This window comes from Apium graveolens, chromosome 6, assembly GCF_009905375.1.
Source record: "Apium graveolens cultivar Ventura chromosome 6, ASM990537v1, whole genome shotgun sequence".
NCBI lineage: Eukaryota > Viridiplantae > Streptophyta > Magnoliopsida > Apiales > Apiaceae > Apium > Apium graveolens.
In genome coordinates this window covers 54,966,045-54,984,002 of record NC_133652.1, presented here as the reverse complement: position 1 = coordinate 54,984,002, position 17,958 = coordinate 54,966,045, and the positions used below count along the sequence as shown (strand labels likewise).

Below are 17,958 nucleotides of genomic sequence, written 5' to 3'. Positions count from 1 at the left end.
TATAAGTTTTCCAACTTCTACCTCAATTATTCTTTATGGGAATATTATTTAAATAATAATATTCAGATATTTTCTAAATACATTGGGACTGATTTATTTTATTAAATCAGCATTGCTCCAACCACTCCTTAAAGTGTTTTCGAGTCTTCAAAATGATTTTTAAAAGTTAGAGCGGATCCCAAAACTCATTTTTATATTTATGATCTTCCTTTTTAAAGGGGATTTAAATACTCGCTCAAAACCAGAGGGATCCGGCTCTGTGGTGTATTTTATATTCACAACAAGGTTGCAGTTTTGGTAAATGAATTGATTACTTACCCAACGTTCGGGAAGTAAGTCCATCTATCGAGTCGGCATAAGCAACATGGGCTCAGTGGGCGTCCATGATAGTGTAAGTGGCTCAGTGGGAGTCCATCAAATGCATAAGTGGCTGAGTGGCAGTTCAGCATAAGGTCCTATTGCGACCAGGGTGATGACCAGTGGGGAATTCGTCCATCTACTAGTAGAAAAGGTTACTTATTGGTATCTTTTCCTGATCAGCAAGATATCAGGTTTATGCCAAAATTCTTTCCTTTCCAAATTTATTGGATATTACAATTCTGTTCATACTTTACATGACAGAGGTTTTCAGGAAACGTATGTATATATATAGGTGTATATATATATATCGGGACTTATTGAAGTATATCATAACTTCATTTCCTTCAAAATATTTCAAAGATTGAATCTATTCAAATCTTGTCTTGTAGTCTCATCTATGTGATGAACTTTTGAAACTAATTATAACTTGAATGGTGGTAGTTCAAGTAGTATTTGGAAAGATATAAGTATATTGGGGTATCTTGTAACTTCATCTTTTAAACTTATATCTAGTAAATGATTATCTTATGCATATCAAAGATTTTCAGAAAAACGTTGAGACAAGGGTAGATATATGTGATCACCTTGCAACGATATTTTTATAGAGTTATAAACTGGAACTCTGTGTATATTATGCATGGAAGAGGACTTCCAATATTTTGAAAAGTATATATGTATATATATATACTGAATATTTTGCGACTTCATCGCATTAAGATACCAACTTGGTTCATTTCTTTTGACCAAGACTTTCATGAGTACTATGAGAAGGCTCATATATTGTTAATCATTATACATATTATTTTGGTGGGCTTGCTGCTCACCCTTGCTTTCTTCTTTCATCACACAACAACAGATAGAAAAGATGAACAGGACCAAGCTCCCGATTCGCAAGCGATTAGGAAACATTCCGCAGTTTCTTGTAGGCGTTGATGTCGCTGTAGCTGAGGTAGGAACTACCAATAGGCTAGGCTTTCAACTAATAATATACCAGACTTATGTATATCATGAATTGTAATAATGGCAAAGAAATGTAAATTTATTCAGAAACCTGTTTAAGGTGCATTGGCATATAATTGTGGAATAAAACGACTTGTGATTAGTTTTGGATATTCATCTCTGAGACTATAACTTGTGGTGTGTGTGTTTATTGTGGGGTCACAGTACGGAGTAGTTGATTGTTTATTAAGATTGGGTGTTATTAAGGGAAATGGAACTCGTGACAACCCGGATCCCCGACCCCAGATTTGGGGGTGTTACAGAAATGGTATCAGAGCTAAGCGTTATAAACCTCAGAGATGATGTGACGTTAAGATAATAAGTTCACTAAGATAATAAGAACTCTTGCCAAGTTCATAGTCAGGCTACCTAACGTAGTACTGACAGTTAAAACCCTTATGGGAACCCTTATAAATATCGTGATAGAAGCGTAGTTCGTTATCGTATATGGTAGCAGGACTCCGAACCCTAAGGTTGAAAAGCAACAACGCGATGATGTTTTATTACTTATTGGAGATCAGATTATGGATCCGATAGAGCGTCCTAACGCGGGATCGGATGATGTTCATGTTGAGGATGTTGTCCTAGAAGGGATAGTTGCTGAGGAGGATCCCATGGAGGATCCTGACAAGAATGAATAAAGGACCACTGAGGAATTGATGACCATGGTTAGGTCGACTACCAGAGGTAGAATTGGTCGATCACTATCGGAGGTTCGTTCAAGTTTGTAAAGATAGTAGCCCCTTTAACGCGGCTTACTCGTAAGACTGAGAAGTTCGAATAGACAGAGAAATGCGAGAACAGCTTTTAAGAACTAAAGCAAAGGTTGGTGACGGCCCCTATGTTGGCGTTGCCGGATGGAAAAAGGAGATTATGTGATTTGTAAGTGACGCTTCGCATAAGGAATTAGGGTGCTTCTTATATAGCACAGCAAGATAATCGCGTCTGCGTCAAGACAATTAAGGGAACATAAAATTCGATATCCCCACCCATGAGCTTGGGCTCGTGGCAATAGTTTTGCCCTAAAGATTGGAGGCACTACTTGTATGGAGAGAAGTGCGAGATTTACCTAAGCCATAAGTACTCTAGTACATTTTCCCGTAGAGAGAGCTCAACATGCGCCAAATGAGGTGGTTAGAGCTAATCAAGAATTATGATTGGGAGATTCTTTATCATTCAGGGAAAGCCAATGTGGTGGCTGATGCCCTTAGTAAAAAGGAGAGACTCAAGATGATCATGTCTTTGAGAGAGTTATAAGAGATTTTGAGAAAATGGAAATAGAAGTGAAGGTAACCGGAGCCGGTACCGAAAAGCTGTTTGAGATTGCAATAGAGACCGAATTATTGGAAAAGAGCATATTGTGCCAGAAAAAGGTGATGAATGAAGGCAGAGAGCCAACAAATAAATATGAGATTAATACTGAGAAAGATGATAAGGGAATAATGAGGTATTTCTATAGAATTTGGGTTCCGAAAGTTCAAGAGCTTAAGAATGAGAACTTAGATGAGAGCCATAGTTTGAGGAATAGGATTTAGGGCAAACCCTGAATGTGATAGTCAGGGAGGTTGCCATCAAGAAAGAAAGAACCCATAACATAATGAAGTGGAAAATGAGGATTTTAACGTATAAAATAACCTCAAGTATGGGAGAAGGATGAAACATTTCATACTAAGGAAACAGAAAGTCGAGTAAGGAAAGGAGACCCGAGACGGTTCTCCTATACGACAATTCATGGACCTGTCTAAAGAGAACTTAGACTATTATCCCCAACCACCACCTTGAGGAAACAATGCGGTAGGAAATTCTTTCATGACCTTTAAATCACTAAGCTCTCAGAGTTCCAAGGAACAGGTTGACCCAGTCGAGGCAAGAGCCTGGCTAAAGGAAATATAGGAATCATTTGAGATTCTAAATGATTGACGAATCACAAAAGACTGTTTTATCACTTACCCTCCTAAGAGAGAGGCCACCCACTGGTGAAAGACCAAGAAAGGCACGGAGCCAGAGGTTAGAATAAACTGATTAAAGTTCAGTCAATTGTTTCGGGAAAGTAATTCCCGAGGTTATGGAGATAGTGTAAAAGCTTTAGAGTCAGAACAAAGGCGGACGAGTATGATGAAATATGAAGCTAAGTTGTAAAAGTTGTCAAGATTCGTTCTGATGACAAGAATCCCAGAACGATGTGATGCTTGAAGTCAATGATTAGTGGGTTCATGAAATAATGATTGTAAGAGAAAGGAAAATAAAGGGAGACTGAAGTGGAAAGAAATAAAAAGGCAATAGAGTTTGAGGTATGATAAGGGAGTTAGGTATGAGGAAGTCTTAAAGACTTGTAGCAATAGAAATAGAAAGTATGCATTCGTCAGGATGAGGATGATTCACCATGAGTTAAAATTGATGGTTGAGGGCATAAGAGATACATATATTTTATCCCCTGTAAGTTGGGAGGATTTGAGGAAACCTTGAGATAGTTCGAAGGATAAATATTGAGACGCGGATAGACTGAGGAGACAAGGAAGTACGAAATTAAGAAAATTGGATGAAGGAAGTGACCTTCAAGAATATGAAGTATATGTAAGACCGGTGGCATGATACCCAGGAAGGGAGACACCAGGAATGAGAGATATCCCAACATTGAGATGACTGTTGAATTAAACAACAAAAGTAAATAAGGAATTATTAAGAAGAGGTTCACGTTGAACACGACCAATATCTTCCAGAACATCCTTGTTATCGTTACCAAATTAGGCAAGAAAAGCGGATAACCGTTGTTATCTTTTGGAGGCCATATTGATTGACCTCATTTTGAATACAAATGTTATTGTGAAAATTAGGCATATACTATCAAGGTGGGAATGATTGAATAAGACACCCCTATCAGGGATGTATGACTTGATTTATCCATGGAAGGATGCATGTACCCTTTTTAAAGGTGGAATTAAGGATAGAACATCGGTAACTTAAAACGAATCCTAGGGGAATGCATAAAGGTTGGCATTTCATCCTTAATAGGGATAGTATGAGTTTTGACAGTATGAATTGGAAAGGATTAAGGTAATAACAACCTTTAAGGATCAGTGGAGAAATTTTTTAGAAGTATATAGACAATGATTCTGGTATTAATAAATGGTATCTTGATATGCCCTGTATCTAGGGAATACAGGAGGAACGATTCAAGGATAACCTTAGAGGTTTTACAAGGAGAAAGGTAATATTCAAAATTCTCAAGAATAGAAATGTTGATAAAGGGAATATGACGTAATTATAATGATGCCAAGTGGGGCACGTGTTAAACCACGAGAGAGTATGGATCGAACCAGTAAAGGTCGAAATTGTTCAGGGCAATTAGAGCCTAAGATAAAAGATGTTCTAAGTATGATTGAAAGTCAGTCGTGACAGTGATTAACCTCTAAAGACTGAGGCAATAACTTATGGAAAAAGATGGTGATATTTTTTTTTACTTATTAGATTTTAAGGAAAACATCTTCACATAAGCTGTGATTAAAATGAGGTAGAAAATTTAGTTGAAGGCGGTTAAAAGACATTGATTATAAGGAACTATTACTATCAGGAAAGGCCAAAGAGGTGGCCGACACTTTAAAGGTAAAAGGATAATTATAGGCGCTTGTACCAAAAGAATACAGTGATGATGGTTAAAGCTGTGAAGGTTGTATTATGGTTTGGAAGATTGACATTCCTTCTGATGACTGTGCAATACCCAACCGTAATAGTAGTTGGTAAAGGTTTAATTCGTGTAATCGCCATGAGCGGTTATCTATCTTAGAAGGTCCTATCTTGAGAATAATCCAGGACCATATTTCAAAAAGGACTAAACGAACCTTTGAGTTAAGTCTTCTATTGAAGGCATATGATTGAGAATGGTATTAACTTGCTATCGTTGCTTTGACTGAAACTCTTCTGCACTTTTATCTGCTTCATGTCATGTATGTATGTCAGGATCAGGAGTGTTCTTCATGAATCATGAATGGTGATTATGTTACCTCCTTAGAAGGATTTGATACGACATGTATGGACTCCGTATGGTTAGATATTAAGATTTCATGGAACGTGAATGACGACAGTAGGTCAGTGGTGGGCCATAGTAATGTAGCAATGATTCTGCGAGTAATGAGCTGATTACAACCGTGAGAGTTGTATTGGAATGGATGTTGAGATTGAGTACCACTAATCGGGTCGTGGTAGGGTATAAGTTATCATTGATAGACTAATTAAGTAGGGTATCTACCTATTGAATATTTATTCTTTCTTATCAATAGAGAGTCGTATTATTATACGAGGAAGGTTGCGGTGCAAGCATAGAATTCTAGTAACGATGATGTCTAGAATGAGATCCCAGATTCGATTTTCGATATCGAGGGAGTTTCAAAGGTGATTGTGTATAAGCTCGAGGAAGAGCATGGGTCCATAGAATGATGGACGGAATAGCAAAAATATTTAGGCATGTGAAATACGATGCTATAATACTTGATGTTGATATAAATACATATATGTTTTGTTCTCCTATGACAAACCTCTATAGTTCAGAGGTAGATTCCAAGCCAGATATTTTGTGGTAGTATATTTTATATATACAATTATCTTCAGTTCGTCCTTTTCTCTTCTTTTCATTTCATGTAAGCTGAGAAGAACAACCCTTCCAGAAAGGGGAGGTATTGCCGAATGACTATCTATTTGTGTGATAGAAGCCTAGTAGGATACCATCTATTGTTTAATTGCTTGTCAAGTACTAAAGGCTGGCCACCTTCTGTACTAACTATGCGATATAACAAGTGTTCATGATCATAGTGATCTCTCAATAAATTCTTTTACTTCTATATGAAGGATTAAGCTTTCGAAAATAGAAACAGCTGAAAAAGGAGTACTAAAGTTGTGGTAGTATTCGGAATGGAAACACATTCGTGATACTAAGGTTGGCATGGTTATTAAAAGGTTATAGAACGCTAACGAGCAAAAGTATAACCAGTATAATATTAGGAACGGAAGGTAGTAGCGATTACGAACTGGAAAAGAATGGGTATTGAGAAGCAAAAGCTCTAATATTAAAAGCTATAATGAGAGTCTGTGCAATAGACTTGAAAGAATTTGGAATGATCACTTAACACGGATTAAGTTATCTTACGACAGTAGATCATATGTCATTATCGAGATGTCGCCTTATGAGATCCTTGAGGGAAGACAATGTCGATCTCCCTTGTGTTAGGATGAAGATGTAGAGCGCAAGATGCTCGGACCAGCAGTGGTCCAAAGGACCAAGGATTTAATAGATTTAATCAGAGGACGACTGGTAGTAGCCCAAGATGGACATAAGAAGTATGTTGATTTGACACAAAAAGGACAAGGGATAGGAAGGAGGGGACCTAGTCTTGATATAGGTATTCCCTTGGAAAGGAAGGATGAGGTTCGGAAAGAAATGAAAGCTAAGTCCATGAATTGTTGGACCCTTGGATATATTAAGACGTATTGGGAGGATAGCATATGAGCTAGCCCTAACCCCGAACATGTAGCAGGTCATAACGTGTTTCACGTATCAATATTAAGGAAGTGTAATTCAGATGCCAGATAAATAGGGGCATATGAGCGCATAGACATGCAACCCGACGTAACCTATATGGAGCAACCAGGAAGGGTTATAGAGTGAAAAGGAACAAGTGCTTAGGAGAAGGATTATCAAACTAGGCAAAGTTTGGTGGTAGGACCACAATGTGGGAAAATTTACTCGAGAGTTAGAAAGTGCAATGCTAAGAGAGTATCCCTATTCATTTTCTATCTGATTCCGGGACGGAATCCTTTTAAGGAGGGGAGACTGTAATAACCCCAATTTTTGGAAATTTTTGAAACCCTTATGAATACTGTTTTTGCTGAATGAGAAAACTTTTCATGCCACACTATGTAGGGGTTCTGATATGGATATTCTGAGATTTTATTAGTACTTTATATGGGATATAAGTGTATGTAAAGATCGTCAGAATCCAAATCCGAACACTTTGATTTTTCCTGAAAATCCGCTAGATACGGAAAGAATTGAGTATAAGGTAACAAGATAAGAAGGATTTAAATTAAAGGATTATAAGAGAGGATCATAAAAGGAATATAATATATGGAGAAAGGTTAAGGGAACCTAAGTAATAAGATCCCGGGTATGATCCCTCAAACGATAAACGAAAACGAAAGTTAAGCGAACCGTATAACAGATCAGCGGTCATTAGGCAAACAAATAGGAAGTTAATCAAAAGGATAAGAGAGGATGGTGTCATCCAACCAATAGAAAGAGGACAAAGGAGGGGTGATGATATCACAAAGTGATGCAAGCATGACATAAGAGGGAAGGAAATGTGGTGGAATAATAACCACACAAAATCAAGGGTAAATGGGTAATTGACCTAAAACAAAACAAAAACCTAGCAACCAAGCAAAACAAATCACAAAACACCAAACCCTCCATTTCTTCATGAAGCTCTCGGCTTCTTTCTTAAGAAATGGGAAGTCCAAGCTCCTCCACTTGCTATTTTACAAGGTAATTATCCTAGCTTCTCCTAGTTAAGTTACATACTTCCTATAAGTTTAAGCTTCTAATTCCAAGCCAATCTTTTTCTATAAATCAAGGAAGAAGATGGTGAATAGTACTTTCTTGAAATTAATTTTTGTGTTCTTGATTTCCTTGAAAGAACAAGCTTGTAGGAGGTTAGATTAAGGCTTCCATGGGCATTCCAAGGATCTTTCATGGATTAAAAGCTTCAAGGAAGGTATAACTCTTCATGATCTTAGTTTTAAGTTCGTTGTTTAGATTTCCTAATGTTGAGATGATGGGTTAGTGTAATGGGTTTGTAATCATGTTTAAAGCTTGTTATGAGTAGTTTAGTTGGTGAGAGGCATGATTATTGTGTGTTTAGAGATGGGTTGATTTTGTGATATTTTTGGAGTTGGAAATCTTGGTTATTAGTTAATGAACCTAAGTAAAGCTTTTAGTTCATGTGGGGAATAAGTATAAATTGTTAATGTGGAGTTGTTGGGGCTGTTATGATGTAGTTTGGATGGAGTTTTTATTGGGTTGTGATTGTGGGTTGAATTGTGGTTGATTTTGAATGGTTTAAAATTGGGAAATCGCGTAAACATAGCCGTCGTAACGTCCGATTTTCTTTAGACTGTTTTTGTGCATAACATTAGGACCCGAGAACCCCCTGTAAGGTTTTGACCATTGCCATGATTAGATATTTCATGTTACGAGCTTCGTTTTGATATGTAGTTCGTTTGATTCCGATGTACGGTTTAGGAGAAACGACCGTTTTAAGTAACGGCGTTTCGCGACCGAACCATTACCCCTCGCCTTACTTTGAAACCTTGGTTAAGGACCTTAAAGGACTAATTGGGGTATGAAACAATTATGTTAAGTGGATTAGGCAGTTGGTAAGGTACTCGCAAAAGAATCTCCTTAAAACCCTTAATGGTTAATTTATTAAAAATGGTGGAGCCGAGAGTACTCGAGCGACTTAAGTGAATCGTTAAGCGCGAAAGCGAACGTTAGGACTCTAAATGGTTAAAGTCTAGTTTCTTAAGAGACCGGGGTTTAATTCCGACTTATGTTGTTGTTCATAGGTTATCGGACCCACTCTAAGCTTAAGTCTATCCGGGAGCACTCAGACAAGTTTTCTACCCGTTATACTGTTGTTGTGATGTATATCTGCATATGCATGATCTTGTGATAAATGCATATTTGTTATTAGCAAATTCTTGCGATATATTGTAGCATGTGATATGGTATATATGCATGCCTGTTTCATATTCTTGATTTATATATCTGTTGGTTCAAATGCTTATAGTTGCATAATACCTATGCTAGAGATAAGCGGTATTTGAGTTTACCCTTAGTATAGGGGATAAAAAGGTGAACATATTTCTAAACCGGGAGTCGATGTTCCCGAGAATATTATATATATTTTATATATATATGGTTATAGTTTTCAAAACTATTAATCGAATAAGGTTTATTCGATATCTTTAACTTTATTTTATTTATTGAATATTATTTCGAATATTCATCCGAGTACTTATGACTCCTTTGATTGTATTAATTGAATATTATTTTGAATATTCATTCAAGGGCTTAAGACTCAGTTTATATTATTTAATGATTATTATTTGGATATTCATTTGAGGATGTATGACTCCTTTATTTATTTAATGAATATTATTTATACTATTCATTCGAGGTATTATGACTTCGCGTATTATTTAATATTCTTTATTTTATTAAAGAATAATGTTCGATAATCAAACTTACTTTTGATTATTCAAATAAAGATATTACTTTCGTATAAGTATATCTTTGATTATTTACTATTCATTTCAAGTATAAGTTTTCCAACTTCTACCTCAATTATTCTTTATGGGAATATTATTTAAATAATAATATTCAGATATTTTCTAAAAACATTGGGACTGATTTATTTTATTAAATCAGCATTGCTCCAACCACTCCTTAAAGTGTTTTCGAGTCTTCAAAATGATTTTTAAAAGTTAGAGCGGATCCCAAACCTCATTTTTATATTTATGATCTTCCTTTTTAAAGGGGATTTAAATACTCGCTCAAAACCAGAGGGATCCGGCTCTGTGGTGTATTTTATATTCGCAACAAGGTTGCAGTTTTTGTAAATGAATTGATTACTTACCCAACGTTCGGGAAGTAAGTCCATCTATCGAGTCGGCATAAGCAACATGGGCTCAGTGGGCGTCCATGATAGTGTAAGTGGCTCAGTGGGAGTCCATCAAATGCATAAGTGGCTGAGTGGCAGTCCAGCATAAGGTCCTATTGCGACTAGGGTGATGACCAGTGGGGAATTCGTCCATCTACTAGTAGAAAAGGTTACTTATTGGTATCTTTGCCTGATCAGCAAGATATCAGGTTTATGCCAAAATTCTTTCCTTTCCAAATTTATTGGATATTGCAATTCTGTTCATACTTTACATGACAGAGGTTTGCAGGAAACGTATGTATATATATAGGTGTATATATATATCGGGACTTATTGAAGTATATCATAACTTCATTTCCTTCAAAATATTTCAAAGATTGAATCTATTCAAATCTTGTCTTGTAGTCTCATTTATGTGATGAACTTTTGAAACTAATTATAACTTGAATGGTGGTAGTTCAAGTAGTATTTGGAAAGATATAAGTATATTGGGGTATCTTGTAACTTCATCTTTTAAACTTATATCTAGTAAATGATTATCTTATGCATATCAAAGATTTTCAGCAAAACGTTGAGACAAGGGTAGATATATGTGATCACCTTGCAACGATATTTTTATACAGTTATAAACTGGAACTCTGTGTATATTATGCATGGAAGAGGACTTCCAATATTTTGAAAAGTATATATGTATATATATACTGAATATTTTGCGACTTCATCGCATTAAGATACCAACTTGGTTCATTTCTTTTGACCAAGACTTTCATGAGTACTATGAGAAGGCTCATATATTGTTAATCATTATACATATTATTTTGGTGGGCTTGCTGCTCACCCTTGCTTTCTTCTTTCATCACACAACAACAGATAGAAAAGATGAACAGGACCAAGCTCCCAATTCGCAAGCGATTAGGAAACGTTCCGCAGTTTCCTATAGGCGTTGATGTCGCTGTAGCTGAGGTAGAAACTACCAATAGGCTAGGCTTTCAACTAATAATGTACCAGACTTATGTATATCATGAATTGTAATAATGGCAAAGAAATGTAAATTTATTCAGAAACCTATTTAAGGTGCATTGGCATATAATTGTGGAATAAAACGACTTGTGATTATTTTTGGATATTCATCTCTGAGACTATAACTTGTGGTGTGTGTGTTTATTGTGGGGTCACAGTACGTCGTAGTTGATTGTTTATTAAGATTGAGTGTTATTAAGGGAAATGGAACTCGTGACAACCCGGATCCCCGACCCCGGATTTGGGGGTGTTACACGAATGATTATCTCATTAATCATCAATTATCTTCCTATCTATTCAACATAATTCTTAAATATATAAGTACAATTTAGATGTAAAGGAATATTATATTTTAAATTTTGAGTTAATTAGTTAATTAAGGTTAATCAATTAAATTAATCCAATCATCACAATCAAAGTGTTATTAATTCCATTTTTTTATCAACTTATATATTTTTGTTCATAACTCTGTCTGTTTTTCTAATTCATTTAAAAATATGCATAAGATATGAAAATGATATGAATATTTATAACATAATCTGTTTGATTCTTTCGAAATGGAATTATAACATCTTTTTTCAAAACTTTAGAATATACATATTAAATTAATGTATTTATTTAAACTGTTGAGTTGAGATAATGTGATCAAAATTGTTTCAACATTTAATAAAGACAAATACTGAGAGAATTATGTTTTACACATAAATTATAAAATAATCCATAGCGTGGTAAATAAGTTTAATAAAAACAAATTTGACAATGCGGTTGAATAAGGAAGTTTATCAGTATTCCAACAATTGAAAAACGACATGTCTCATCAATTTAATAGAAATGCAGTAAAAATAAAATGTCTTCAAGCTTCGTTGACGGGAATGGTTCTGCATCGTCAAATTTGGATTTGTCAAATGTCCATCAACCTATATTACAAAGTATGTAAAAATTATAAGCGTATATATGAAAAAAATGATGTAAAAATAAAAAATATATAATTTATATTTAGTTACCTCTGCCTCAAATAAAAGATATCAGGATAATCAAGATTGACAAAAAGCTTTGTTGACGGAATATTGCTGATCTGCGCTCTTCCTGTTTTTAAGAGCGAAAAATATATATTATTTAAGAGCTAGAAGAAATTCTATAACTTATGAGAAGGCTTACAATTTTAAAGGTTTTTAATATAAAAAATAAGACATTAACCTCGATACATAAAGACCTAAGAGATGCCAGAATCACAATTTTGGGTTCAATTTCAGTAACTTGGTACAATGATTCAAAATTTGTTGGCAAAGAACCACTAAAACACACTTGGATGGCCCTCCTAAAATGAATATAATAAAACGTCAAACACTTATGGATGTTCAATAGTGTTAATACGTAAAATATGAAAATTGGAGGATGGCATAGTATTTTATAATTGTCAAAATTTTTATTGAAGAGTCTTACACGCCATCTGAAATTCTGAATCGTAACACTTCATTTTCACCAAATCTTGTCATAATTGATTGTACTGATTGCAGGAGTTCAACAATTCCAATAACATCTACAATAATAAATTTAAAGTTAAAAACAACAAATTGTAACCGATTTGTTCTAAAATTTAATACGCAATACTAGTGGAATAAATAGGATGCTCATCGAGAGCAGAACAATGAAGAGAATTATATAGGAGCGTCACAAGAACCAAATCAAATTTATGGCGCGGTATACTCAAAATTTCCTCAGGTTCCAACACCACCACAGTGATGGGAAGAAACGTGATGTAATTTGCAGAACGTACAGGCCTCAAAAACCCATCAGCTGGAAGAACCTGAACATTTCTGATATGTAACAATGTGCCAGGATTAATGATAAAGGCAAACAAATTCCAAAGAGCTGGTGGAACAATTGCAAGTATATGATTATTCTGCAAAAAAGAAAATCTTAGGATAGAGGCTGGAAAACACAATCATAGATGTGGTATAAGTCACATAGTTATTCAATCAAACCTCACAGTCCAATAAAATAAGATTGTGCCTGACTAAAACACCTTGTCGATTAGTTGATGCCCACTTTCTTGTCACACGGACCTTCAAAGTCCAAACAGTATGATTACCATCCAGATTGGATAAATGATGATGGTCCAGCATATCTGAGTAATGAAAAAGTTAATAGATGTTATCAAAAAAGGAGTATGTTAAATGTTCATATCAACAAAGAGGTAATGAATTGTAATTATACTTGGATGTTCTGCCATTTGAACTCTGAAATTAGTTTGTAAGTTGGATATATAGCAAAAAAAATCCGAATGTGTGGAGCGTTTAAGACAATCGGCTGTATTTTTAATAAAGATATACACTATCTTTATAGTTAAGGTGATAGGCTGATAATTAGTCCATGAAAATCTCAATCAATAGATATCTATTAGAGTTGTATGATGATCCTTAACAGCTTACACTAATATTAGCATGGAAAAAAAAGATTGTGTTGAAATAGAAGATCAATTAGTAACATAAACATGATATTAAACAAATATTTAAATATGATTTAGTTATCTGATAGATATTGTTGTTATCCCATAATCTTCTCTGATTATCATAATGTCTCCTTATTAATATAAAACATATCACATCTAATTATATTGAGAATTTGATATGCATAAAAAACTATTCGAGAATCTGCCTTTTACTTCGCATATGAGCATCAATAACCAATATGACCTGATATAATTATAATTTAATAACAAATAATTTCTCAAACTACCAATTATAATAAAATGATGAGTAACTTAGTCAGGATTGTAAATGTGCAGTACAAATAACTAATCTGATACATTCTCATCATTTATGCTCGGTAGGCTGTAAAATACTTCTTCATAGACTACATTTGATGTAATATTTGTGGTGGTACCATCATCACTGTCGATGAGAATGTGGAGACCTTCTGGTCTTGTAACTCTTGAGATGGCAACGTAGACATGGCCATGAGAAAACACTGCTCTGGGAAGGTATAGACCAACCGTGTCAAGTGATTGGCCCTGGCTCTTATTAATTGTCATTGCATAACAAATCTGGAGTGGGAACTGAATTCTTTTAAACTTAAAAGGCCAGCTGGTATCTGTTGGAATCATCTCTATCCTCGGGATCAAATATTTTGAGCCAACATGGGATCCGCATAATATTTCACACTCAATACTATTCTTCTTGTAGGATGTCATAATCATTCGCGTGTCGTTACACAATCCCATAATTTGGTTTAAATTTCTCATAAGCATGACAACGACGCCAACCTTGATGTTTAACTCGTGCTTAGGAATGCAAGGCATATTTAATGAGTTCAGGTACTCTACTGGAAATGTTGATCTGAATTCAATTTATATATATATGAAGTGTTATGTTAGTTTAAAAGTATACTACATATAATATCTAAAACAAAATTATGTTAATTATTCAGGTAGTATGATAATGAGATATAAACCAGCAAGTGCATAATTCTTCAAATCTTCGTCTGATAGGTATAGATGAGGATCATTAAGGATATGTCGCCTGATGTTGAGAATATCGTCCGACATACATTGCCAATTAGCTTCCCAAAGTCTAAGTGGATCTGAAATAGGGCTATATGCCAAAATATTGACAAACATTGCACGTAACTGTGGAGGCAATGATGTGTGGGAGTTCTCGTCAATTGCTTCATGCCATTGGTTATCATTTTGTAAAAGACCAAGGGCCGCGCATGCTTCCTTGAATGGTTTGTGGATATGTCCATTAATAGTTTTAAGATCTTCAAAAGACCTGGAACCTTTCTTCCTAAGTAACAACATGCGGAGATATAATAGTTCACCACTTGATGAATGCACTTCAGAGAGTCTCCCAATAACATCTCTTCTTTTCCTTTCTTTCCAGATACCAGGTCGAGGATGCTAAGTAAATTTATTTGGAAATTTAGAATAACTATAATTCCTCGTATTTGGGAACGTCTGATTTACATCAAACCATGCTTCTAACTTGGTTTTTTTTATATTGCCTTGTCACAAACATCCTCCAAGAGATCTCCAGCCTTAAACGAAACATGCTTCTCGCCTGGTAAATATATCGGTAACCTCTCTACCGATGGCCAACGGGAATGAATGTCAAAAGCAAATATCCTCCAAGATGCTTCTGACGCGCAAACATATCTCCCATCCAAATAATGTTTTACCTCATCAATCGGACCTTTTTGTGCTTTTTTTGGGATTGTTACAGAAGTACCTGCACGTGTTTTTCTCAAACACATTGTTGCCGTATCATGACCCTTTAGACAATATTTGAAAAGGTACTTTAATGATCTTGAATTATTGTAAATCTCCAGATTCATGTGACATTGAAAATGCACCAAAAGATCGCGATTGAATGGGACAACAAAGCGATTATCAAGATTGACCCCCTTCTTGTTAATGGTAATTCCAGTCCTCCATCTTTTATATATGGGAAATCCACACTCATCAAAAAATGTATTAGAATTATACCTGTAACAAAACATATTTAAAATTGTAAAAAAATTGGTAATAAAACTGGAGGTATTAACAAAGTAAAGTATTTATAATTTAAGGATCTTAATGAAAATACCGCTTAGGAAAATGCTTTATACAGTTGCCTTTGACTATGCATGGAGATTTAGTATAATCAGAACCCTATGGTCCGTGGATCATATAATTGCTCACGGCATTATATCCAACTGGATCAATTTCTGGATCGGGAATTTCAGTTGATACCATTTTATCAATTTGCTTAGTTGTTTTAGGTCTATCGTCGGGGTGCAACCAAATTAATATATGTGCGTGAGGCAGTCGACGCTTCTGGAATTCAATTACATGCATCACTATGGAAATATTGTAGAAAAACGGTTAGTACCAGGAAAAATATATACTAAAAGTGCATTTTGATATAACAATTTAGAAATAATTGTGTGAGTATAAAAAAACTTAGCGAAAATTATACCTCCTATACATCTGCCAAAATAATTTTTCCTTTTAATCATATCTATAAGTTGATCAACCTTCATTTTAAAGACTCTGGCTACAACATCAGGTGCATCAGCAACATCAACACCAAGCATATGTTTTAACATGCGCTGAATTTCGGGCCAATTTGTATTAGTGGTCATAGTAAGGAACAATGAAGGATGTCCTAAAGTTTGACATATTGCTAATGAGTCTTTAAAATACTGAGTCATATAGCGCTTACATCCGGTGAATGAAGCTGGAAGAATGATTGCTTTACCAATATTGGATGGATTTCTATCTCCCTTTTGCATTGCATCTCTGATATTATGGTAGAGATCAGATCTTATAGTAGTTTGATGGTCTCTAATCCAGTCCAATCTGTACTGCTTAATTGCAGTGAAAGCATCCACAACATATTGCTGCCATAAACGACCTCCAAGATGCGGTGTCAAACCTGTTACAATAAAATGTATAAATGAATCGAATAAAAACTAATTATCACAAAGTTGAACAGCTGAATGAGAAATTATACTTCTGTTAAATAGCAAATTTGTACCTTCTGAAAGACGTATCATTAGTTTATAATTATAAAACTCTCTCATTGTAATATACACTCTAGCACCTTTTTCGTCAGGATCTTTAGATTCAGTAACTTCTAAGTCTCTCTTAGAATGCTTCACAGATCTATTTAGTAGGATCTCACAGTAATATCCAATATCTCCGTGAGGGAAAAGTAATGGATATTGAAGTTGCATGAAACGTGGATCGGTCTAAAAAATCCTCTGTAATCCGTCAACTCTAGAATCAATGACAGTATCTCGACAGCCTTTTGCATAAGGAGAAGTAACAATCAATCCTGCTACCTCATTTGATGGAGCAATGTGATTTGGTCGGCCACTTGCTGAACTCGATGAAATCAGAACCAATTTAAACTCATCTACTGCATTTTGCCTAACCCTTTCGCAAGCCATACAAAAACCTTTAACCAACCTGTTATGCTCATCCAACATATGCAACAAAGATTGTACAATTTCTTCATTACCAGCATCCCTGCCACCATTAACTGCATTGATCCTGTTGTTGATTTCGTCCTATGTCTCATAGATATAAAGCTGACAAAACTTTGGAGTGTTATCGTCAGTTGGGATCAGACTTCCTATATTGTGGTAATTAACACCTTGGACCTTGAAGCAATATGGCGCACCACCTCTGTTTATTGAATGGTCAATCTTTCCTCCAGTAGAACTCATGGCAAATATACAGTTGTAAAACCTTATATTTTGTTTGAAATACTTAAAATGAACACCATTAGTAAGGAGAGAAGCCAGAGGTTCATGAGGTTGTTTCTCCTTATCCAGTACGACTTGACCATTTTTACAACAAAGAGAAAATGTTGGTGGCTTATTAGGAGAACTCTTATTATTTTTTTCGTGATTCCATATGACAACATCACACTTCGAACAGATTTTATCAGGAGCTCCAAGATCCAAGTATCCGTCCCACATAGATTGATTATTGCTCAAATATTCTTCATCAATATCCTCAATATCACTTGCCATGTCTGTCGTAAAAAATGCAAATTTTTAAAAAATCATCATTGAGCAAAAGTATGTGATGCTTTAGACAGTAAAAAAAATTATTAATGTCCTGTAGAATTAAACAAATTATTCGAAAACAAATAATTAATACCTCCACATGTTGTATCACTGTCAATGGTAACATTGTCATCAACATCGTTGAACTCATTCATTAAATTTTTTTTCCTAGAACTTTCACCTTTTTCAAATGTACTCTTTACATTTGCTGTATTGATTGATGAAGGACCTGGTGATAGTTTTCCACAAAACTTTTTTGAATGATTCTGTTCTTCACTGTCAGCAACAATTTTCTTTTTGACACCTTTTTGTT

The 17,958-nt window shown here is 35.0% G+C and overlaps 1 protein-coding gene across 1 annotated transcript; it reads right to left on the bottom strand.

The window, feature by feature from the left end:
- Positions 1-14,511: 14,511 nt before the first annotated feature.
- LOC141665073 (uncharacterized) lies at positions 14,512-16,805 on the bottom strand. Its single transcript, XM_074471056.1, has 4 exons — positions 16,607-16,805; positions 16,030-16,504; positions 15,093-15,573; positions 14,512-14,988 (listed from the first exon to the last, which is right to left on the bottom strand). The coding sequence occupies exons 1-4, from the start codon at positions 16,803-16,805 to the stop codon at positions 14,512-14,514; spliced, it is 1,632 nt and encodes a 543-aa protein (XP_074327157.1).
- Positions 16,806-17,958: the final 1,153 nt, after the last annotated feature.